Genomic DNA, 24,700 nt, shown 5'->3' with positions numbered 1-24,700 from the left:
CGATTATTGATATTTCTTTTCCTCTTCCACAGCTCTGCTCCTTTAGAGGAGGAGGAGGATTATTCAGTCTAGTGGAGGAAGCAGACCCACTGGGAACAATTTGAAAACTATGGCAGACCTGTGACCTCTGGGGTTCTCAGTGAAGGTTCCTAGGAATAATGGGGAAACTGAGTCTCAGAGAGGTTCTAATTGGCCCAGGTCACACAATGAGCCTGGAAGCCAGGGATTATCACTCTTTTCCTCCCCACACTCTCCTCTCCTTTTGGCCTCTTCTTAGGCTGAGGCCCAGAGTCCAGGAGGTGGGGGAGCAGGGAGTGTCCCTTCCCCATCTCCAGCCTGGGGGAGGTGGCAGTATTCTATAGGGGCTCTCTGTGGCTTGGTCTTGGGGAGGAGGATGGACTGCTTTGTTGGTCAATGCTCTCACTCCCGTTTTTATGGCCTCAGGGTTCCCTTATTTCTCTATAGCAGATTAGTTCCTGGGTGGCTGTAAGCCAACTGGTGGGGGGAGGGTTCCCAGCTGTAGGGAGGTGGGGGTGAGGGGGCTCGCCCCAGTGCGTCTGAATGATTTTGCTCATACTCAGGCACCAGCATCACCTGGGCAGCAGCTGGGCAAACAGCTGGCAGGGGTGAACAAATAGGCTTTGACCTGGGGAGCAGGGCCAGGAGGAGAGGAAAGGAGAGCAGTGTTGATCTCCCATCTGCCCCCAGGCCTGCTTGGTGAAGGATATCATTTCCTGCTGGGTTCTGGGTGGTCCGGCTCCTCCTGGTGCTTTGTGGTAGCTTTCTGGAGGTCAAGAGACTTTTCTGGGGAATTCTTTGAGGCCCAAACCCCTTCTGGATTGAGGGAGGTTGTTAACCCCTGGGGGGAGGGTCCCAAGGTCAATTGGTCCTCTCTGCCCTGGGACTTCCTCCTGTGAGGACTGGGTGTGGGGACTGGGAATGTTTAATGAAGGCAAGACTCAGGGCTGATGTTTGCTGGAGCTGGGACACACCTCCTTGTTTTCAGCATGAGCATTTCTACCTCAGAAATCCACAAAAGCTCCAAACAGTCGGTGCCAGATTTATTGTGCGGTTGATTGTCTAGTCTTCAGAAAGTGATGAAGGATTAATAATGCTGACTAAACTTGAGAGTGTCCTGCATGCATTTTTTTGGAGAGCTGATTATTAAACACTTCCAAGCATGGAGTCTGGGGGCACATTGGAGCAGTGCTGTAGAAGAGAGCTGACCCAGAGGGAAGACCTAGGACCCAGGGGGAAGGTGCAGAGACAGACTGAGGGTCCTGGGGCTGGCTCGTAGACATAGGGATGGAAAGTCCCTTAGATTGGAGGCCTGATTGGATAGACAAGGAAATGGAGGCCAGAGGAGGGGAGCCAGGATTTGGACGTGGGTTTTCCTGACTCCCAAACCAGGTTAGCCACTCTGTGTGATGCTGTCCCACTGTGCTGGGCTCCCCCTCCTCTTCCTCCTCCTTCGAAGTTTGAAAGTAGCAGCTGGAGACTACTTTTCTGGAAGGGTAGAGTGAGAATTCTTTTTCAGGCATGATTTGAACTAGACAGCTCCGAGGTCCTTCCAGCTCTCTAAAGTCTGTGATTCTGGTCCCAGGGAGGGAGGAATCTGGACTTCCCTTGCAGCCTGAGGGAGAGATTCTTTCAGATCCCATCTAATTAGTATTTCAGAGCCAGAAGAAGTTCAATGCTTGCAGCTGGCAGACTCATCACTTTTGACTGTTGGGGAAATTGAGGCTGAGGGCAGGGGAAGTCCCCATGGGAGTTGGGCACAGTTGACCATGAGAATAGGGAAGTCTCTGTGGCTGCTGTCTGAGCCGAGGCACGGCTTCTCCTCATCTCTTATCTGTTCCTGAAGGGAAGGGGACGGTTCCAACCCTTCCCTGGAGGAAGGAAAGTCTTCTGAGATAACACCTAGTGCTTGGCCCAGATCTGAGCTACTTCCTCCTGGAATGGCCCCTCCCTGTCCCTCCTCCAGCCCCTCTCCCCTTAATATGGCTGGCCCAGACAATCAGGGCCCTTCCTTGTCACCTCGGCCTTTTGCAATCCTGGCCCTCCTTCCCAGCCCTCCCTCCATCTTGGTCTTCCTCTCCTCCTTGGGTTTTTTCTTGTTTTGTTCTTGTGTGCAGTCATAGATTTAGAGCAGGAAGGAAGCTCAGGGACCATCCTGTCCAACCCACTTCATTTTACAGATGAGGAAACTGAGGCCCAAAGAGGTGAGGTGCATGCTTGAGGTCATCCTGGAAGTAAGTGGCTGACCTAAGATTTGAATTCTGGTCGTTGGGCTCCAGACTTTCCCCCTGGACCTCCCTGCCTCTCCCACCCTCCTGGAAGGGCTCTGAGCTCCCTGATGGAAGGAAATGCTTTGTTTGTCTTTTCTTTTTTAAAGGAAGAATGTATTCATTTCCTTTCTCCCACCTTTCAAAATGTGTGTGCCAGCAGCTACATTTTGGTTAGGTTGTCCAAGTGTTTGCTGCTGTTCAGTCACTCTGGTCATGTCTGAGGCTTCGTGATCCCTTTTTGAGGGTTAGGGTGAGGATTGGGGTTGGAGTGGTTTGCCATTTCCTCCTCAGATCATTTTACAAATGAGGAAACTGAGGCAAACAGAGTAAATGTCTTGCCCAGGGTCACATTGCTAGTAAGTATCTGAGGCCAGATTTGCACTCAGCTGCCCTACTAAGTGTCTACTATGTGTCAGATCCATGGTCAGCTAGGTGCTTGCTGGGTTGCACTGGCTGCTCCCCCAGGCCCTCAAGCAGCAGGCCCTCATCTGTTGCAGTCAGAGCTGGTGTAATGGGCACAGCTGACTCTGAAGCAGGTGAGATTGGCGTCAGTGCCCGGATGAGGGAATCCTGTGGAGCACCATAGATTTGGAGCTGGGAGGGCTAAGTGACTTGGCCAGGATCAACAGCTAAAAGAGGCAGGCTTTGAAGCCGGGTCCTCCTGGCCCCCAAGTCCCACCCTTTCTCCATCACACTACAATGCAGAACTGGAGATAGTAGGCAGGGTCTGGCCTAGGGGTAGCCACACATGGCCTTCTAGGTCCTCGGGTGCGGCCTTTGGACCCAGGCCAAGTTTTACAGAACAAATACTTTTGTTGAGTGGATTTGTTCTGTGAAGTTTGGATTCAGTCAAAGGGACCTAGAGGGCCATGGTGGCCTTGAGGCCAAAGGTTCCCAGCCCCTGGTCTGGCCCGTCCAACCCAGCCCTGATCATGAAGCTAGCTTCCCTTTGGAGGTTAACTCAAGTAAGAAGCCTAACCAGCTGGGAAAAACTCCATGACAAACCCGCATGGAGCCAGCCTTGACCTAATGAAAGGAGCAAAATTTGTCCTCTTCTGGTTAACTGTACATGTGTCCCCAGCCCCCTCCTGCGGGGATGGCCTCTGTGAGCTCATTCACTCAGAGAGGTTGGGTTCAGTGTGTGACATATTAGAAAGAGCATTGGACTGGGAGTCAGGAGGATCTGGGTTCAAATCCTACCTCAAACTGTTAGCTCTGGGAAGGTCATGTCACCTGTCTCTACCTCAGTTTCCTCATCTGTAAAATGAGGAGGTTGGGTGTGATGGCCTCAAAGACCCTGTCGCTCTTGGTCTCAGGTCCTATATTCTTCCTTGTAGAGTTTAGAGGTTAAAAGAGGAGCGGATACCTTGTAACCTCACTATTCCCCTGGGAGCACAGCCTCAGTGGAATGCAATCTCTTTGAAGGCAGGGATTGGATCATATTTAAATTTTGTATCATTGGGTAAATCTTTGTTGAGATCAATTGAAGCTCTAATGAGGCTTGTAAATGGGGGAAGTCCTGTGAGAGGCCTCTGCTCCTCTGCTGCCCCACTCTGCCTTTGGGAGAGGCCAAGCCAGGCCCCCATGCCCCACTTTCCCCAAGGATTCAGGTTGCAAGAGATGTTTGTAAAACACTTTGCAAGCCTTAGGTCTGTAAATGTGCATTAGTATCCTTTCTGACTCAGATGGAATAGCTTGCTGCCCCTCCCCAGCCCTCCATGCAAGTCCCTGGATCCCCCTTCTTTCTGTCCCTAAAATTTACAAAGTGCAAACATTAGCTTATTCTAGGTTATTGAGTCTTACAATAGTCCTGTGAGGTAGATTATCCCCACTTTACAGTGAGGAAGCTGAGTTCAGTGACTCACCCAAGGTCAAACAGAGTAAAATCTCTGAGGTAGGATGAAAGGAGGTGAGCTTAAGGGGAGGGGATGAAAGGGTCTGCTAAATATTTTCTTTAGGGTGTTTGTAGACAGTGAGAAGGAGAGATGGAAGAGAGAGGGGGTGGGCTCAAGGGAAGGAGTCTGCTTTGGCAAGAAGGGCCCCCTCCTCCTTTGAGAGCCTGGACAGAGGCCTTGCCATGTAGAGGGAAGATGCTGGTGCTCGTTGCAAATGGCCTCAGTCCTGTCAGGAAGACAGAAGGCTGTAGAGTGGCTGCAAAATGGAAGGGCTTGGTGCGCTGATGGACACAAGGACCCTAACTAACCCTTGTCCTGTCCAAAGCCCCTTCCTCTTTTCCAGTCTTCTCACACCGTGGTCCCCTTGGATCCAGGGACCTGGCCTCCATCTCTCGGCTCTGGGCATCTCTCTGGCTGTCCCACCCAGGCCTGGAAGGCTCTCCCTCCTACTGACCTTCCCGGCTTCCTTTAAGTCCCAGCTAAAATCCCATCTTCTACTGGAAGCCTTACCTGGCCCCTCAATTCTGGTGCTTCCTCTCTGCCAGATCATTGCCAATTACCCTGCTACAGCTTGTTTGAATGTATTTATTTGCTTAGTCTCTCCCTCATTAGAACGGGAGCCCCTTGAGGGCAGGGACTGTCTTTTGCCTCTTTTTGTATCCCCAGTGCTTAGCACAGGGCCCGGCACATAGTAGGTGCTTAATAAATGTTTATTGACTGTCTGATTGACAGAATGGTCCTGAAATATATCACCATTCAGAGGAGAAGTGGTGGACTAAGGGCGCAGAATAAGATATACTTTTTCAAGGGTGGCCAATGCATGGATTTGTTTTGCTTACCTATGTTTGTTATAAAGGAGGGCTTTTATTGGGAGGGGGAGTCAGGAGTTAGGGTGGAGGGGTAATGGTAGTGATAAAAAGGAAAAAGCAGGAAAGAACATCAAAGAAACATTTAAAAACTACAGAAGAGAGTCAATGGAGGTTCAGAGAGGGACAGGGGCAGGCAAGGTGGGGCCTGTGGTGTGGAATGCAGCACTTTGTTTTATTGTCTTAGTGATGTACAAGATTATATAGCAATTCTACATGTAATTCTATATTAATAATTTAAATTTGTTTACTCTATAATTTTCAAATGAGTTTGTGTGTAATAGTCATCATTTCACACACAATCCTCTTTTTCTATTTTTTGCATATGGAAATGTTTGTGTGTGTTGGTATTTGCCAAGTACTTCATAAAAAAAGATTAATGGGAAGCCGGATGGTCTGCTGAGAGGAAGGGAGGGAGGAAGGCTGGGCTCAGAGCTGAGGTGAGCTCGCAGAGAAATCCACGAGAGAAATCAGAGATTCTGCCACAGGCGTGAAGGCCCGGCTGACTTTACTGTGGACTGGCAGGTCTCAGCAGCTGCTCATTTTGTGCTTGGCAACTTGGGAGTCACAGTGGAGAAGGCCGATGGTGGGGCCCTTGGAGGGGGGAGGGGATCTCAGATTGGGGAGGGGACCTCAGGCTGAGGCTTGGCCTCGCAGGAACAGTGGAAGGACAAGCAGGCAACTCTAGGGGGGTGACCCTTCACTGCCGGACCGAGGCTTTAAAAGGAGGGAAGTGGAGTCAGAGCAGGGAGAAAATGTACTGGGGGGTGGGGGGCACGGTGAAGACTCGAGCATCTGCCAGTCACAATGCAAAGAGGCGAGAGCAGGCACAGGAGGAGGGGAGGAGTGGAGATTGGGCTCTGAGGAGGAAAGCTAGTCAGTCTCTGGGCTGGGCCTCAGGGGTGACTGTGGTTGTGGGAGCTGAAGAGGTGTTTGAAATGATAGGGCTGTGAATAATGAGGTTACCAAAGATGTGGGCAGGGACTGGCAGAGAGAGAGAAAGGCTGCCGCTGCTGCTCAGTCCTGTCTGACTCTTCCTGACCTCATTGGGGTTTTCTGGGCAGAGATACTAGAGTGGTCTGCAATTTCCTTCTCCAGCTCTGTTTACAGATGAGGAAACTGAGGCAAAGAGGGTGAAGTGACTTGCCCAGGGCATTCACAACTAGTGAGTATCTGAGGCCAGACTGGAACGCAGGAAGACAGTCTTCCTGACTCCAGGCCTAGTATTCCTTCAACTGAGCCACCTAGCCGCCCTGAGAGAAGCCTTACTCAGATACTGCACTTCCTTGAGGAATTAGGGAGGGTGAGTGACCTGAAGGCAGACACATGGCCAGAGACAAAAATACAGACGGTAACAGAATCAAGCATCTGGAATTTACGCAGAGAGCGATGAGGCACAGCTGGATGGGCGTGATTGTGGGGAGCGGTGTCTCCTCCTGGCCCCATGGCAGGAAAGCATTGGGAGAGGAGAGGAGGTGAAGGATGGGGTGTCTTCATGGGAAAGCTGGCTGTCAGAAACTAGAAGAGATGGAAAGGCTGTAGGAGGAAAATCCAAGGAGGAAGGGTGGGGAATCTCTCACACACACACACACACACACACACACACACACGCGCTTACATGCATACACATACATACACACTCACTCACACGTGCCTGCACACATGCTCATATGCACTCACTCACACACGCATACACATACACACTCACACACGCTCACATACACACTTACACATGCTCACACACTCACACGTGCCTGCACACATGCTCACATGCATACTCACACATGCACACACATGCGTACACATACACATACTCACTCATACACGCACACTCACACACGCTCACACATGCTCACACACATACACATACTCGCACATGCCTGCACACATGCTCACATGCTCACATGCACTCACTCACACATGCATACACATACACGCTCACACACGCTCACATGCACACATATACACACTTACACATGCTCACACACTCACTCACGTGCCTGCACACATGCTCACACACATACACACGCGTGCTGTCTCAGGTCCTCAAGTACCAAATTTAGGGCTCCTTCCACTACCCCTCTCTGAATATTCCCTCCACCCTTTGCTTCATAGCACAGCCAGAAATCCTCCTTGTGAAGAAACCTAGTTCAGGGCCCCTGCTCTAAAGTCTAAAGAGGCTCCCTTTTGCTCCTGAGTCAATTTCAGATTTCTCTGCTCAGCCTTGAAGCCCCTTCTTTGTCCCATGACACCTTACCTTTCCAACCTTAGTTGACATTATTCCCCTTCAGGTCCTCTACGCTCCAACCAAACAGTATGATACACCAATCTTGGGACACACTCCATACTTTCCTGCCTCTATACCTTTGCTTATGCTGTTCCTGGTGTCTGGAATAATGCCTTTCTCTTTCTTTTCCTGTTAAATCCCTCCCCATCCCTTGAAGCTCCATTCAGACAGCAGGCAGCCTTTTCCAATACCTCTTCTTAGTGGGTAACCAATCTTCCGTCTCAGATCATACAAAATGCTTTGTACCTCTCTGGTGCATTTAGCAATACTTTGTATTGGAATGGTATGTGTATGTATGTGCATGTGCATGTGTGTGTGTGTGTGTGATGGCACCCTACCAGACCATAAGCCCCATGAGGGCAGGGGGCCTGGCTTGTCCAAACTTTGAATGTGTGTCCTGCACACACACGTGGTATTTATTGTATGTTTGTTGTATTCAATAGAATGGAAAGAGATGGAAATGTCGAAGAAGGAGCAGGTTTGCAGAGAATGTTAACAGAGTGAGATTTGGACATGCTAAGCATGAGCTGCTGTTAGCAACTCTGAGAACTCTCCTAACGTCAGACAGAAATCCAGGGTGGGGCTGGAGAAGAGGGTCCGACCTAGGAGATCTGGCAATCATGTGCATATAGGGGAGAGGCAGAGCGGGCTGCCCGAGCAGCTAGAGTGCCAGCTGCCTCCAGAGTCAGAAACCCTGGGCTGAGTCTGTAAAAACAAAAAACAAAACTGCTTCAGCTGCAGAATGGTTATTGATTCACAGTGGTGGAGGGTGGTCTCTATGGACTTAGGTGTAGACCCTTCACAGGAAGTCCTAAAGAGAGATCATAGTTGGAGCCTGGAGGGTGTACAAGAATATCAAGGGAGAGTAGTGAGATTACCATGGAGGGCCATAGATAGATAAAACTCTGGAGGCACCAGTGCTGAGGGTTAGGGAGCCCAAGTACATCTGGGAGATGGAGGCTTGGCCAGGGAGACAGATCTAGCTGTCATCTGGGGGGGGGGTGCAGGACCTGGGGAATGAGGAGCAGAGGGCTGGGGCCAGCACAGGAGGAGGTGCTGAGGTGGGACAGTGACGTCCACAGAGAGGGATTGATGTGAGGAGACCATGCTTAACCTTGCCCTCGATTCCTTCCCCACCCCAGGCCTGCAGATGATGGGGACTTGAAATTCCTGCTGAAAGGCTCCCAGCTCCTGAAAGTCAAGTCCAGCTCATGGCGGAAAGACAGATTCTACAAGCTACAGGAAGACTGCAAGACCATCTGGCAGGAGTCTAAGAAAATGATGCGTTCTCCAGAGTCCCAGCTCTGTGAGTTGAGATTGGCTCAGCTGGGCGGATCTGGACTGACTGGGCTGAGCACAGCTTGGGCACAGCAGCGCTGGGTAGGGCAGGGCAGGACTAGACTGAGCTGGGCTGACCTGGGTCGGAGAGCAGGCTTTCTCTTGGAGGCTCCACCAGATCTACCCTGCTTGCTTATCTTGGGGGATCAGTCAGGTTGCCTGTGGAATCTCTGCCACGGGAGGGGCCTGGGCTGAGCACTGGGGGAGGTGAAGAGAGAGAGGGCAGACGACTCTGGGGGAATGAGGAAACCCGGCTGCTGCCCTCGGAACTGTAGCTGATGGGAAAGGAATCCAAAAAGGAGGGAAGAAGGTAGAGAGTCCAAACCATAAGTCATCAGTGAGCATCACTCGGCTTCTGGGGCATTGCAAGATGTATGTTATTCAGGGGCTGGCACGTGATCGCTAGGCACCAGGTCGGGTCCAGCCATCACAGAGCTCTGACCCCAGCCCCAGTGGCTGTGCCATCCCCCCATCCCCAGCTCCCTTCCACCTGCTCTGCCTTTATCTCAGGTGTTCTATCTCAGGCTCTAAGCTGCTTGAGGGCAGGGGCTTTTCCTCTGTATTCCCAGTGCCTGGCATATAGCAAGGCCTTGGTGAATGCTTGCCGATAGATCCAGAACAGCTGCTACGAGGCTCAGCTCATCTCCTTTCTGGGGGACACAGCCCTGGACTTTCAAGGGCCAGGAGCAGCAGCAGGGGATCTCAGCAGAGCTGATGGAGTCTCCCAGTCCCTGGAAAGAGGTGGCCTGCGTGAAAGTCTAGTTGAAGGAGTTTGGAGCTGACTGAAAGGAATCCCCCAAAGTGGTGATTTTGGAGCCAGCCTAGCCTGGGGAGCAGCCCTTTGTAGAATGATTCCTGGGGTTGTGGGGGGGAAATTCAGAACGGGAAGAGATTTGGGATGGCCATTGAGTACAACCCCCCTTTATACAGATAGAAAACTGAGGCTGAGAGAGGTCATGAGGTCACGGAGTTAGTGCTGGAATGGACCTGGGGGTGGCCATCTACAGCAACTTTTACAGATAAGGAAACTGAGGCCCTGAAGGGTCATCGGGTCATGGAGTCCAAACTGAACAAGGCTGTAGGGTCATTTAGGTCACCTCCTTCACCAAGTCCAAGGAGTGATGGCACTCTCCCAGGTCAGAGTGGCAGAGCTGAGTCCTCTGAAGTCCTCCTTCCCCTGCCTGTGTCCCAAGCCCTGGTGACATTTGTCCCCTCCTTCCTGCAGGGCTTGGCTCTGAGGGTGGAGAAGACATAGCTTTCTGAACCCACTGCCACTTCCTGATCAGCCCTGCCCAGCCAGGACCCACCCTGTGTGCCAAGGGCCAGGCAGAGTCAGCAGGACAATGTACCCCGGTAGGGACGGAAAGCTGGGTGATGGAATGTGGAGAGAGGAGTTATAGAATGGAACCCTGGGCCACAGAAGGTGTAGCTCTGAGGCCAGGGTGGCTGGCTTACAGCCCATACTAAATTGGGGCAAAAGGACAAGAATGAAGCCTGGCAGCTAGGTGCAGGGTGGGAAGGAAGTGTGAGTCCCAGAGTCCCTGGGTTTCTGGCTCGCTAAGCAGGGGCGTGAGATTAGGGTAGAGCCTGCCAGCTCTGGGGGGACAGGTCAGGGGTAGCATTGGGGTGGGAGGAGATGCAGAGGGCTGTCTGTCCTCTCCGTCCTCTACTCCGCTCCCCACCCATGGACATAGACCCAGATAGATACTGACACAGGTCAGGAAGGAGAAGCTGGCTGGCTTCCTGCTTGTACAGGTGCATGGGTGGAGAGCCTCAGGCCTGGTGAGCTGGCCCCTCCTAGCAAGCAGGCCCTGCTTCAGTCCCTAGCCCCTCCCCCCCAATCTTCTAATACCCGGGGCAGCTTCAGAGACATCATCACTTAGAGATGACCCAGGCATGGCCATGTTGTCTTGGTCTCCAAAACCAAGGCCTTACCTTCCTCACTGCCAGATCGGGCTACCCTTTCCTGCCCCCTCCCCTGTCAGTTTGAGGCTCCCATGTATAGGGTCTATGGAGAGGAGAGAAGAGGGAGTGCCTTGGTCACTTGGTCTGAGCAATGGGCTTTAGACCCTGGCCTGGCTGCAATTAGGCCCTTGGCCCTAGACAAAGCTGGGAGCTCTGAGAGATTCAGTGGGGGATTCAGGAATTAGGCAAAGGAAGGTAGAGGAGGGGCAAGGCTGGAGCAGACAGGGCTGCCTCCCTGAGCCTCGAGTCTTGCGAGGTTGGGCAGAAGAACTGCAGAGAAAAAAAAATCAGAATTGGAGAGAGGCCCCACAGTCCTGAGAGCTGTCTCGTTTATAGCCCTGTAAAGCTGAACACACCCTTTCAAGTTTAATGTATCACTCCCAGGAGAGACAAATGTTTGACAGTGGAAGGAGGCTTGTGGGTATGGGTGATGAATCCACTCCTGGGACACTCATGTCTGCCTGTCTTATGTTGGGTTGCCTGGATCAAGGGAGGGGTCCCTGCAAGGCTAAAAGTCAGTGATCACAGGATCCTCTACCTACATGCAGAAAAGACCTCAGGGATCTCAGCGTCCTCGCCCTAGAACCAGACCTCTGAGCCCATCTCATTCTGCCCCTCATTTTACAGATGAGGAAACTGAGGCCCAGAGAAGCAGCCTGCCCTGCTACGGTTCATTCACTCGTCCCCCTGTGCTGACTGAATAATGCCACGGGATGCAGAGCCCAAGACTCACTCAGCTCTGGGCATTCCAAAGCTCAACCCTGGCCCCTGGGGAGCAGCTCACATTTCTAGAAGGCTGTTAGACTTCCGGGGACTTTCCCATGTATGCTCTCTTCTGATCCATATAACAGTCCTGGGAAGTTGGTCATGGAGGTGTTGTTATCTCCATTTCATAGATGAGGAAACTGAGGCTCAGAGATAGGCAGTGACTTTCCCAAGGTCAAACAGTTTGGTCTCTGACTTTGCCCCATCATATTTCTGAAGCATTGTCGGTTTCTGGGTCTGTTGTCTCCAGCGCCACAAGGGCCCACCTTAAAGTTTTTTTTTTAAGGCAATTGGGGTTAAGTGACTTGCCCAGGGTCACACCGCTAGTAAGTGTCCAGTGTTTGCTCTGAGGCTGGATATGAACTCAGGTCCCCCTGACTTCAGAGCCGGTGCTCTATCCACTGCACCACCTAGCAGCCCCCCACCTTAAAGTCCTGGGGAGCTCCTTTTCAGCTGTACCAGAGCACTCACCCTACCTGGCTTTGCCAGCAGAAGCTGAGCTGAGCCAAGGCACAGATTTGGGGTGCTGGCATCATCTCCCTTCCACCCAAAGCTCTTTCCCTAAAGAGGGGGGAGAGCACATCCCAATGCATCCTGGGAGCATAGCAAGCCAATAAGCAGGAAAGGCATTGTCCTTCTCCAGGGAAGTGGAGTGGGAGTGGGGGTGCAGGGCAGGCCTCAGCCAGGTGAGCGCAGAAGTGGCCTCCACAGGCCAGAAAGGCAGAGGCCAGAGGCACCCAGAGCGCAGAACAGGAGCTCGGGAAGAAGACAGACACAGACAGAGTGGACTAGACCGCCCAACCCTGTATCCCAAGGGGGATGAGCTCAATTTCTGGTCAAGAAAGGCAAGTGTTACTTCATACAGTAGGGAGTTCATATTTAGGGAATATGTGTGCACTCATACACACATATGAATATGTGAGAGTTGCATTCTTACAGCACTTTACATATGCTAACTCATATATATTCCTGGATATGGTTATTGCTATTTCAGTTACGCCCGGTTCTTCCTGACCCCATTTGGGGTTTTCTTGGCACAGTATTGGGAGGGTTTGCCATTTCCTCTCCAGCTCATTTTACACATAAGGAAACTGAGGCCCAGGCTGGGGAAACCAGTGCCTTGGAGGACTCCGTAGCTCTACTCTGAACAATAAAGGATCCCTCCTGTGGGAGGCAGGGGGAGGGGACCCCTCTTCCTGACCTTCCTCGCCCCACCATCTTCATGTCCCATTATTTCTGGGCCCCCTTCCTCTCTCACTGGGTGCCCCTGGGTGCACCATTCACCCTGGCTGAGCCTCAGGACACCCACCTATATCGGGGCCACAATCCCTCTTTCTGTACACAGAGAGCTGGGAGGTTGGCTGGTCTGTGAGTTCCCAGTTCAATGATAGCGAAGGGGGAGATTAGAGGGAGAGAATGCCTCACCAGCCCCTTAGTTTATCTCCTTCCCTGCTTCCCCTCCAGACTCACAGCCTTTCAGTTTCCAGAGACAAAGGAAGGCCTTATCGCTTTGCCTGGGAAAACGGGCATCAGGATGCTGTCTGTGCTGGTGGGAGTGGGGGAGGGACCAGAAAGGGGGCTACCAGCAGGACAAAGCCAGTTTCATGGGTAGGGAGAGACCCTACTTCTTCCTCCCTGGGAAATAGAAGTGCTAAGCCTTGGGTAGGGATTGGGACCCAGGCCCTGGCACTGGGGGTGTAGAAAAGGGCTCTGGGGCATGTCCCCACTCCCAGAGTGGTGGGCCATTCAGAAAGTCTCAGATTAAGACTCAGGACCTGGGTTCAAACCTTCATCCTGATTTACAAACCGCTAGTGAATTTCTTCACTTCCATGAGCCCCATAGGTAAACTGAGTCCCAGGTAGGGTGAACAATGTGTCCGTGGTCACCAAGTAACCTGTGAAAGGCAGGTGCTGAACAAGGTGATTTCTAAAGTCTCTTCTGGTGCTAAAGCCCATGAGCCCTGCCTTCCACACTGGCCCTGTCCCCGCTCTGGCACGTGAGCTTTGCAGGTGGGACCCACCCTGTCTCAGGCTATCAGAAAATGGTGGAGAAGTGAGGTCCGATTGGCAGGTCCCTCCATCCCCAGTGAAACCCCCTCTTGGGTAATTGCTACATTCTCACTTCTAAGCAGCATAGCACTTGACCAAGGACCCTGTAAGACCCTCAGGGAAACACAAGCTGCCCCTCTGGAGGTAGGGAAGCAAGGAGATGGCCCACAGAGGACAGGAGAGGCCCCCTGACATGGCAGCTGACTCCCTGCAGCCTGCTGAGTGCCTGAGCTGCCATCTCCCATGCGGAAAGGGATGAGTGCTCATGAAGCGCCTACTAGGTGTCAGGCTTTGTGTTGAGTGCTTTACAATATCTCATTGGATCTTCTTTTCATGTGCTGCACTGAAGTCTCACATGAGTTGGGTAAGTCCAGAGCCATAGCTAGGCCCCTCTAACTAACACCCACCTAGGAAATGGGGTCGAATTAGTGGGAATTCGTTAGATTTGGAGTTGGAAGATCTGCTAGTGACTTCTGAAAGACTGAGTGTTATAGGACTGGAGAAGGGCAAACGTACCAGTTCTAAATCAAAAAAGGAAGCAGGTAAGTTTGTCATTGATTGCTACCAACATTCTAGCCTGAGTCATTAAAAGGATGGTTTGTGACCATTCAGAAAAGGAAGCTGCAGTCACCCAAAGCCAACCTGGCTTCCTCAAGACCAGGATCAGACTGCTTTCCTTGGTAGGGGGAACACTAGACTGGCAGATGAGGAAGTGCTAGAGGCAGAGCCATTTACCTGGATTTACCTTGACCGAAGCCTCAGGAGGGTGGGGTGGCCCAGGGATGGTACAGGCAGGTACGTTCAAAGCTGGTTCAATGACTGCACTCAGAAACTGGTCCTTAGCTGCTCATCCTCCCCCTTGGAGAGTGGAGTGGGACCCAAGGCCACTGGGCTTGTCCTCGTGCTGTTCCACGTTTAAATCAGTGACTTGGATTAGTGCCAGGGTGACTTGCTTACACACTCAGCAGTGTGGGACACAAAGCTGGGAGGGCTAGCTAGCACACTGGATGGGAAGCAAAATTCAAAGTGACCCTGATAGGTGAGAGCTTTGGACCAAACTGAATGAGATGGATTTGAATAGAGATGGATATAAAGTCTTCTGTTTAACTGCTTTCCCAAGTGTAAGATGGGAGGTATGGCTAGCTAACAGTCTATATGAAAATGATCTGGGGGCTTGAGTGGACCACAAGCTGGACACTCTGTGGCAGGGAGGCTGCCTTAAGAGAGGCATGAGGTGGAGGGCTCAGAAGGTGAGAGTTGTGCTGTCCTCTGCCCTGCTGAGGTCCTGTCTGAGAGTCCTGTGATCAGTTCTGGGCCCCATATTTTAGGACAGAGATTGGTGACACCTGGAGGGATTGAATTCAGTTAAATAAACATTTATTAAGTGCTTACTAGAAGTAAGGGGCTCAGTGTAGTTCAGGGGACAGAGTACTGACAAGTCAGGAGAGCTGTGTTCAAATCCCTCTCACCTCCTTTGCTTAGATCCTCCCTTTCCCACCCTCTACCCTTCCAACAGTGGCACTGGCCTCCCGGGTGCAGACAGCGCCCCCTCTAACTGCCTTTTTCCCCCAGAGCTGGAGAGGCCAAGTCGGAGGAGGGCTGTGACCACTGCTGGCCCTCCAGGAGTGCCTGGCCGTGAGGAAGCCAGTGTATGACCTGGGACAAGTCACTTTCCGGCCTGGGCCTCAGTTCCCTCCTCTGTAAAATGAGGGGTTGGACTCAATGGCATCAGAGGGCTAGAATCCTACTGTCCTATGATGGGGCCTGGTAAAAGGGGATGGAGGGACCCTGAGGTAGAGGGCCCGGAGCAGGGGCCAGCATCCCTCAGGGCTGTCCTTGACCCAGGGACACTGGCTTCCTCACGGCCAGGCACTCCTGGAGGGCCAGCAGTGGTCACAGCCCTCCTCCGACTTGGCCTCTCCAGCTCTGGGGGAAAAAGGCAGTTAGAGGGGGCGCTGTCTGCACCCGGGAGGCCAGTGCCACTGTTGGAAGGGTAGAGGGTGGGAAAGGGAGGATCTAAGCAAAGGAGGTGAGAGGGAGCCTGGGCTTACTGAGTAGGGCCTGCCATGGGCAGCACCTTGCTTTAGTGAGATCACTTTGGCAGCGAAGTGGAGGATGGCCTGGAGAGGGGAGAGAGAGACTTGTGATGGGCAGACCGCAGCAGTAATTGCAGGGCGGGGGCAGTGGCAGAGGAGAGAGGGGGGTATATACAAGAGAGGCCAAGATGAAGGTAAAATTGGAGCCTTTGGCAACAGATTGCATGGGGGGGCGGGGGGAATGGGAGAGTTGAAGGTGGGACTTGGGTTGGGAGTCTGGGTGACTGGGAGGGTATTTGTGCCTTCCACAGTAATAGGGATGTTAGGAAGAAGGGAGAGTTTGGGGGAAAAGATAAGGAGTTCAAGACATCCAGGCTGAGATTCAAAGAGAGGTTAGGGCTGGGTATGTAGGTTTGAGAAGGTGATTGAATCACGGGGGCTGAGGAGATCACCTCCTGGTAAAATCAGTCCTAGACATGTATTTATTAAGCACCGATTGTGTACGGGTCAGGGTGCTAGGTGCTGGGCATACACGATCTCTGCCCTGGGGGTTATATTCTTTTTTTCTTTTTTTTTGCTAGGCAATGGGCTTAAGTGACTTGCCCAGGGTCACACAGCTATTGGGTTACATTCTTTTAGGGGAGACTCCTCCCAGTGACCTCCAAGGACACCTGGCATAGGGGGAGGGATGGGTGTTGTGTGGGCAGGAGGGCAGCTCAGTGATAGGCAAAGGGCTTCTTAGCTGAGAGAGATGCCTGCCCTCCACAGGAGCCAGATTCACTGATCCTTTGATCATTACTGGCAGAAACTGAGGGTGCAGACCCTGATAACTGTCATTGGGCATATCTATGAAGTTCTTCCCTTCTAACTAAGCCCTCCAGCCTCTTTTGTTGGGGCTGAGATAATTGCCCCCTTTATGGATGGAGAAACGGAGGCTGACCCCTGTCTGTCCAAACCATGTGACCGCCCAGCTTCCTTCCACTTGGCTTTCAGGACTGGGCCCTCCAGACCACCCATGGGGCCCTTGATGCCCTGCCTTAGATGCATAGTTGCACAAAGGGTAGATAGGATGTATCTATTTCCAGCTCTCTTCCCTAGTTCAAAGCTGGAATGCAGTCCTGAAGTTAAGGTCAGGGGTTGGATTCCTCCACTCCTTCCTGCCCTTCTCATAGGCAGAGCCTGACACCGGTGCAGGGGTGCTGCACTGGCACATGTCTGGGCGCTGTGTTCAGCCCCTCCCCTCTGCTGTGGGCTCAGTTCACATCCCCGGGTCTACTGAGGGAGCATGGGATCACCCTCTGCAAACAGAGGGCGCTTTGTGTAGAAGGGCCATCTGTTTCCCCTTCGTCCTGGCTCCTGCCTCCTCTCTTCCCCACCCAGAACCTGGGGAAGCTGGGGTTGTGCAGCCTCTCGAGTATTGTTCAGACCTGATTTCTGGGCCGGGCTTTGATCTCACCCTCTCTGGGACATCAGGGCAGTGAGCAGAGAGATCCCTCTGATCGGCATGGGCGAGAGGAAAGGAAAAGGGCTCTGGGAAACAAAAACTCTGAGGACCTGGGTGGGGGGCACCTGAGGGGAGTGCCTTGGGGGAGTGGGGGGGGTGGGGGGAGGAGCACCTGGGGGGAGCATCTGGGGAGACTGTGGGGGTGGGGGGAAAGCGCCTTGGAGGGAGCCTCTGGGGTGAGTGCCTGGGGGGAAGCACCTTGGGGGGAGCATCTGGGGGGAGTTGGAGGAAGCACCTGGGGTGAGTGCCTTAGGGGGAGTTCGAGGGCAGGGAGCACCTTGGAGGGAGCCTCTGGGGTGAGCCCTGGGGGGAGTGGGGGGGAGCATCTGGGGGGAGTGGGGGGGAGAGCCTTGAGGGGAGCATCTGGTGTATTCCAATTTCTCCCTCTGCCCCTCTCCCCCTCGCCCCTCTGGTCTCCAGTTTCCATCGAAGACATCCAGGAGGTGAGGCGGGGCCACCAGACTGAGGGCATGGAGAAGTTTGCCCGGGATGCCCCCGAACACCGTTGTTTCTCCATCATCTTCAAGGATCAGAGAAGCAACCTGGACCTCATTGCAGGGTCAGAGGTGGAAGCCCAGCACTGGGTGGATGGTCTTCGCAAGATCATCGTGCATGCGGGCTCCATGAGCCAGAAACAGAAACTCCAGCAGTATCCTCTTGGCTGAGGGGCCACCTCCTGGGAGAAGAGGGGAGAGGCTGAGGGAAGGCCCAGGACACCATTGCTACACGCGGGATCCTCCTGTCCCCAGCCCCCATTGCAGGGAAGGGCCTGACCCAGGGGTTGAAAGATAAGACCTGATGGGCAGGGATGGCCCCAGGGGACACTGGGAGGATGTTGGCCTGAAAAGGCAAAGGAATAAACAAGGTCCGTGCAAATCTTATGCAGATCCATTAAAATGGAACCCCTGAGAATTAAAACACCAGAAAATCCTGGGTGGTCCCCTCTGGGCACTCCCATGGGCCTTTGCAGTTGCCTTCCTGTCCCCTCGAGCCCTAGGCTGACTGAGCCAGTGGGGTGAGAGGGAGGGGCAGTGAAAGGAGGGAGACCCTGGGGGAAGGATGGCCTGTGTCCAGATGTGCAGGACATTAGGTTAGGTAGAGAAGCAAAGAGGCTGGCAGTGGACATCTGCTCCCCCCCCCCAGAGCATCAGGCTCAGTAAACGCTGCCAGTCACAAACAGCAGGTACTGAGGGCAAGCCAGGGCCAGCCACAGGACAGGCCGGGCCTCCCATGTGGGCCCATTCGGGTCTGGCTGTGCTGAAGCGGACATTCCCCAGCAGGGCTCTATCCACAAGTAGGGACACAGAAGCGCAGAAAGCCATCTTTGACAGCCCGGCTGTGCGGTGGAGGGAGTCAAGCGAGCCCACTTCTAGCCAGCTGTACAAATACAGTTTGGGGAGGTCCAGGGATTTCAGTGGACCTCCGAGCTGACCTGAGTGAGCCGCTGCAGCACATGCTCATTCATGGGGACAGCCGGGGTCACATAGCTGACGAGCAATGGTCCAGCCAGGCCCTCCGCTCTGCCGGCCTTTGCTCAGAGATCTCCAGGCAGAGGTTCCCACCACCTCCTAAGGGCAGCCCATTCCATTCAGGGAGAATTCTCCTCCTTAGGAAGTCTTTCCAGACATTAATCCTGAATCTGTGTGTCCTGCCCTCCATACATGCCCTTCTCCTGGCTCTGTCCTTGGGGGCCAAATGGGAAGCATCTATTGGCTCTTCAAAGGGTCACTTGAACACAGCTTGGGTGTTATCTACTTATCTACCCAGTTCCCTCACTGTCTCCTTACATTGTACAAAGCCAGGGCCCACCCCCCTCCTGGTCGCCCTCCTCTGGCCACTTACCTCCTTCTCTTTAACCATGATGTCTACACCCAGACATCATAGTCCAGACAGTGGTGAGACCAGAGCAGAGTGCCCAGGGATCATCACTTGCAGCCTCCCCGACAAGACGCCATTGAGCTGCCAGCTCATGCTTGGCTAACAGCCCACTAAGACCTCAAGATCTTTTTTTTCAGACTGGCTGCTAACTTAAGCAGGTTTCCTTCCTCCTTGTGTAGTTGACTATTTGAACCCATGTATAAAACTTTACATTTATCCTTATGGACTCCATCTCATTAGATTTAGTCCAGTGCCCCAGGCTGGCAAGACTTCTGGGTCCTCATTCTGTCATCTGTAGCATAGCTTTCTCCCTGTTTTGTGTGTCCTGAACAAATTTGATGAGTAGACATCTGTGCCTTCATCTAAGTCATTGATAGAACTGTGAAAGGGCACAGGCCTGGTCGAGAGCCCTGGGGCACTCTGCAGGAGACCTCTTTCCAAGCTGACTGCTTGTTAAGTTTAGCCAGCCATTCAGCCAGTTGTGACTCTAACTGTACTATTACCTCATCCACAACTTTCCATCCAGACATCAAGGTGGTGCAGTGGACAGAGCGCTGGTCCTAGAGTGAGGAAGACTTGAGTTCAAATCCAACCTGGGACACTAGCTAGCTATGTGACCTTGGCAGATCACTTAACTTCTCTCTGCCTCAGTTTCTCCAACTGTACAATGGGGACAATAACAGCACCTACTTCCCAGGGTGGTTGTGAGGATCAAATGAGGTAATTATAAAGTACTTGGCACAGTGCCAGGCATCTAGTAGGTGCTGTATAAGTGCTCACTATTGTTGTCTTCACCACAAGAATAATAGTGGATACTTTAGGAAACCTTTTGCTGAAATCGAGGTAAACCAGAACCTTCCCCTTCATCTAGCAGTGTAGTTTCCTGGCCTTGATGCAGCCATGCTGGCCCTTTGGAATCACTGCTTCCCTGCCTTGATGTTGGACAGCCAGCTTTTTAATGATTCCTTCTATGTAGTAGATGAGAATAGTCTCAGGAGTCAAAGGCATCTTCGCCGGCTTACAGCTGGCAGATTCTCTTCTCTTGCCTCTTTGAAAATGGCCATTTGCAAGGCCTTGTGTCTGGGCGTTCCAAGAGCCTCCTCTGCCCCCACTCCCCATTTAAGTGAGCCTCCCCGCAAGGGCTACAGTCTCTGTCTGTCTGTCTGTCTCCCTCCCTCCTCTTCGCCTCTCTCTCCTTCCTTCCTTCTCTCTCTCATCCTACCTCCTCTCTTCATCTTTTCTTTTCATCTCTCTGTCTCTCTCTCTGTCGCGCATGCACACACACACAAACACACACACACACACTCACTTATTCACTCTTCCTGGGTCCCAGGGCACACATAAAGTAAGAGAGGTGATGGCAGGTTCAGAGATGTCTAGCTAGGAGGGCCCTCAGGGGTCAGATGAGGGGTCTAAGGCCCCAGGAAGCTGCAGAGCTTCCTCAAGGTCACCCAGGGGCTGACATGTTGAGCCAGGACTCAAGCCCAGACCTCCTGATGCAGCGTTCAGTGCCCTTTCTCTGCTTTCCTTACATCTGGCCACAGCTGGATTCACTCGTGTCTTCGAAAGGCAGATAAGAACAAAGACAACAAGATGAGTTTCAAGGAGCTGAAAAGTTTCCTGAAGGAAGTAAACATCCAGATGGACGACAGCTATGCCTGGAAGATCTTCCAGGTGAGACAGAAGGGCTTTTCCAGTGGATGGATGGTCGTGGTCTCCTGGAGTGACCCAGCAGTGGGCGGGGGAGGGTGCTCAGATATAGCCCCATGCCTCCTTTCCCCACACTGAGCCCGAGCCAGTCCGAAATGCAATTCATCCTCAGAAGTGTATAAAGCACCTCCTACGTGCCAGACACTGGGGATACAGAGACAAAATAATAACAAAACCAGCTCTTGCCCTCGAGAAGCTTATATCACAGAGCAGGGAGAGCCCATATACCTAATGCAGGTCCATAAATACCAAGTGTATACAGAATAATAAAAGGCTATTCCCAGAGGGCCAGAGCACCAGGAAATGCTGTACCTGGGCTGGTCGACAAACAGTTCCCTCCTCTAGTTTTCAGTCCCAGGTAATACTTGGGATGAGGGAGTGGGGCTGTGTCTGAGGGCTCAGTTCATGACACATGGTTCTGGGTCCGGGTGGTCTAGGCTGTCTTGCAGTTTGCCACGTCCTCACCATCCCCACAGACCACAGGCTGGGGGGCAGGGTGCAGGGGGACAGGCTCCATCTCAGGCTGGGTGGAGCAGCCTGTAGCCCATGAACTCCCCCCCTCCTGGGGGCTCTGAGCCAGGACTAATCCTCGCAGGAATGTGACAAATCCCAGACAGAATCCTTAGAGGATGATGAAATCGAGACATTTTACCTGATGCTAACACAGCGGGAAGAGATTGATCGACTCTTTGAGGTCATCTCAGGCTCCCAGAAGACCCTGTCAGTGGACCAGCTGGTGACCTTCCTACAGCAGGAGCAGAAGGAAGAGGAGGCTGGTCACCAGCTGGCCCTGTCCCTCATTCAGCGATATGAGCCCAATGAGGCTGGTGAGTGCAGGAGGGACCAGGGGACAGAGGCGCGCTCTGGTCCCCAGCTCAGTTATCTAGGGGGTCTGCGTGTTCTTTTTGCTGGGAACCATGGAGTCCCTAATGACTGTATTGAGGTCCTTTCTCCCTACCTCATTTTCCAGAGGTGGGGTGTGAAGCCCAGAGAGAAATGACTGCTCCGTCAGACAATGGTCTTGAGAAGCCCCCCTTGCCCCCCACGATGGCTGCAGAAGGGAAGTGGCTTCTTTAAAGCCATGCAGGGAGGGAGGCCAAGTTGGGCTTCTGGACTGGATTCTGGGAGGAGGCTTGAGCTGGGCGCGGCCTGATTGCTCTCTGGGGCTGGGGCTGGGGGGTGTGCCCTCTTGCAGCTAAGGAGAAGAAGCACATGACCAAGGACGGCTTCCTCATGTACTTGTTATCTGCTGACGGGAATGCCTTCAATGTGGCCCATCGGAAAGTCTACCAGGACATGAACCAGCCACTCAGCTATTACCTCATCTCCTCCTCCCATAACACCTACCTGATGGAGGACCAGCTCACCGGGCCAAGCAGCACGGAGGCCTACATCCGGTAGGAGCCTGGGGGGAGGGGGGAGGGGGCCTGCCACCCAGAGGCTCTTGGAGCTACTGGCGCTGGCAGAAGCAGGGTGTGGGGCCACAGCCTGATGCCAGGCCTCTCCCCAGCGGGCCCATGGGGAGCCCAGGAAACCTACAGTCCCCAATCCTCCCCTTCAAACATCCCAGTGCATTGTCCAAGGGTTGTCGGTGCGTGGAACTGGACTGTTGGGATGGCCCCAACATGGAGCCAGTGATCTACCATGGCTATACCTTCACCTCCAAGGTCCTCTTCTGTGATGTCATCAAGGCCATCAAGAATTATGCCTTTAAGGTGAGAGGGAGGAAGGGCACTGGCTTCCTGAGTCCATACTGAGTCAGCCCTCTGGGTTGGGGTGAAGCCTGCTCCATGAGGACATCATAGGCAGTCTAGGCTGGCTTCCTGGAGGAGGTGGCCATGCATGGCTCTCTCCCTCAGGCATCACCGTACCCAGTGATCATCTCCTTGGAGAATCACTGCAGCGTGGAGCAGCAGAGAGTCATGGCCCACCACCTCCGCACCATCCTGGGGGACTTACTGCTTGATAGGCCCGTGGACAATATGGTGACAAACTTCCCTTCCCCTGAGGTGAGCCCCGGGGAGCGGAGCAAGAGGCCTTTCCACCTGGCCCAGGGATTCCTGGGGGGGGGGGAAGAAAAAAGGGGGGTATGGGGAAGAGGAGGAGGAGAAGAAGGAAGGGGAGGAAGGGGAGGAGGAGGAAGAGGAGGAGGGGGAGGAGGAGGAAGAGGGGAAGGAGGAGGAGGAAGAAAAGGAGGAAGAGGAGGAGAGAAGAGGGGAAGGAGGAGGAGGAGGAGGAAAAGGGGAAGGAGGAGGAGGAAGAAGGAGGAAGAGGAGGAGGAAGAAGAGTGGGAGAAGTAGGAAGAGGAGGAGGAGGAGAACTCTTATGACTTGCGCTTCTTTTACATTTCTCTCAAGACAACCTGATGTAGCTGAAAGGGCTTTTTTTTTTTTAGCTAGGCAATGGGGTTAATTGACTTGCCCAGAGTCACACAGCTAGCGTTATGTGTCTGAGTTCGGATTTGAACTCAGGTCCTCCTGAACCCACTGCGCCACCTAGCTACTCCCAGAAAGGGCTCTTATCCCTGTTTTACACTCGAGGGACATTAAGTGACTGACCCAAGCTAGTAAGTGGCAGCGCCAGCATTCAAACGCAGGTCTCCTCTGACGTGAAGCCCAGGGCTTTCTCCAGTATCTTTCTCACTGGAGATCGTTCTGACTCTGGAGGCAGGGATAGGAAGCCTGGGCAGACATGCCAGCTGACTTGGCACAGTTCTGAGCCCCCAGGCCATGAAAAAGGGGGAAGGGCCCTCTATGGTGAAGCTCTAGGAACCCGAGATGTGAGTGAGGCAGGCCCCTCGATTTGCTCAACGGGGCCCACGGGGCTGGAATCATCATTGGAGCTCACAAGGCCTACGTGCGGCTTTAAGGTTTACAGAGCCCTTTGCACACATGAGGGCAGGTGATCCTCACAATAACCCTGTGAGGCAGCAACTATTGTGATCCCTATTTCACATAGTAAGAAAGTGAGGCTCTGAGAGAAGTGACTTGCCTAGGGTCACACAGCTAGTAAACTTCTGAAGCGGGATTCAAACCCAGGTCTTGCTGACTCCAAGATCCTCACTCTGTGTCCACCCACCACATTCCCTTCGTGTCTTCAATTGGAACACGGCGCCTCCAGTGGGGAGACACACCCAACACAGGCTGAGCGGTGGGGCTGGGAGGGGTACAGCCATGCCATGCAGTGGGATTGCTCATTTGTAGACTCTTCAGGCTGGAGAGGGCCCTAGCAGGTCACCTCATCCACCCTATCCCCAAGCCCTGGGATGACTGTAGCAGCAGGAAGGGCAGCCAGACGGAAGTGGGTGGGGATGGTCTCTGACCTTGCCAGTGTGATAGGGGCGACCTTGGGCAAAGCCTGAGCCCCTGTATTTCATCCCCAGCAACTGAAGAAGAAGGTCTTGGTGAAGGGGAAGAAGCTGGGGGGCCTGCTGGTCAGCCTGGGGGGCTCAGAGGCTGCCGACGTCTCAGATGAGGATGAAGCTGCTGAGATAGAGGACGAGGCCGTGAAGATGAAAGTGAAGCAGAAGCTCGCTGTAGGGAGCCCTCGGTGGGGCGAGAGCCAGTGGGCACTGTGGCTCTGGCTCCGTCCATCTGTCTGTCCGTCTCTGTGTCTCTGTGCTCCTCTTTCTCGGGTTCCACGGTCCTCACACTACAGCTCAAGAGCTGTGACTGGTTATGGGAGGGAGAACCAGAAGAGGGTGTGTGTGGGTGTGTGTGTGTGTACATGCATGCACATCTGTGTGTGCACGTGTCTGCGTGTGTGCATGTGTGGGAGGTAATTAGGGTGGGTCGTTTTGAAGGGCTGCTCTCCATCCATCCCCTTGTTTTCTGGGGACCGTGTCCTTTCTGCATCTCCCACTTTGTCTCTCCTATCTCATGCGACTTTTCTGCATGTCCCTTTCTCCTTGGGCGTCTGTTGCCCTGTCTTGCCCTGTCTCTTGGTCCGTGTGTGTGGGTTTTCAAGCCTGTCCGTCCCCTTGGTTTTCAGTCTCTTTGCTTTTCCTCCTATCTCTGACACTCTACCAGGCCCTGAGTCTCCGACTCTGTGTTGTCACCTCTTCTGGTTTTCTGTCTTTCTCTCTGCCTCTTGCCCTCTGTTGAGTCAGTCTGTCTCCTG

The 24,700-nt window shown here is 53.2% G+C and overlaps 1 protein-coding gene across 2 annotated transcripts in view; it reads left to right on the top strand.

Moving 5' to 3' along the window:
- The window catches only part of PLCD1 (phospholipase C delta 1), a 33,777-nt gene that overhangs the window by 2,325 nt on the left and 6,752 nt on the right, over window positions 1-24,700 (top strand). The window contains exons 2-9 of one of the 2 annotated variants that reach the window (XM_020964464.2): window positions 8,487-8,642; window positions 17,414-17,642; window positions 20,416-20,545; window positions 21,177-21,408; window positions 21,777-21,978; window positions 22,152-22,296; window positions 22,441-22,590; window positions 23,964-24,116. In XM_020964464.2, coding sequence (XP_020820123.1) covers window positions 8,487-8,642; window positions 17,414-17,642; window positions 20,416-20,545; window positions 21,177-21,408; window positions 21,777-21,978; window positions 22,152-22,296; window positions 22,441-22,590; window positions 23,964-24,116 — 1,397 coding nt within the window. Of the gene's footprint in view, window positions 1-8,486; window positions 8,643-17,413; window positions 17,643-20,415; window positions 20,546-21,176; window positions 21,409-21,776; window positions 21,979-22,151; window positions 22,297-22,440; window positions 22,591-23,963; window positions 24,117-24,700 lie in introns of those variants that run through there. The other variant, XM_020964463.1, reaches the window with a different exon arrangement.

The sequence above is a fragment of the Phascolarctos cinereus genome, unplaced genomic scaffold, assembly GCF_003287225.1.
Source record: "Phascolarctos cinereus isolate Bilbo 61053 unplaced genomic scaffold, phaCin_HiC Scaffold_4;HRSCAF=312, whole genome shotgun sequence".
In the NCBI taxonomy this organism is placed as follows: Eukaryota; Metazoa; Chordata; class Mammalia; order Diprotodontia; family Phascolarctidae; genus Phascolarctos; species Phascolarctos cinereus.
This window is presented reverse-complemented; position numbering and strand designations above follow the sequence as displayed.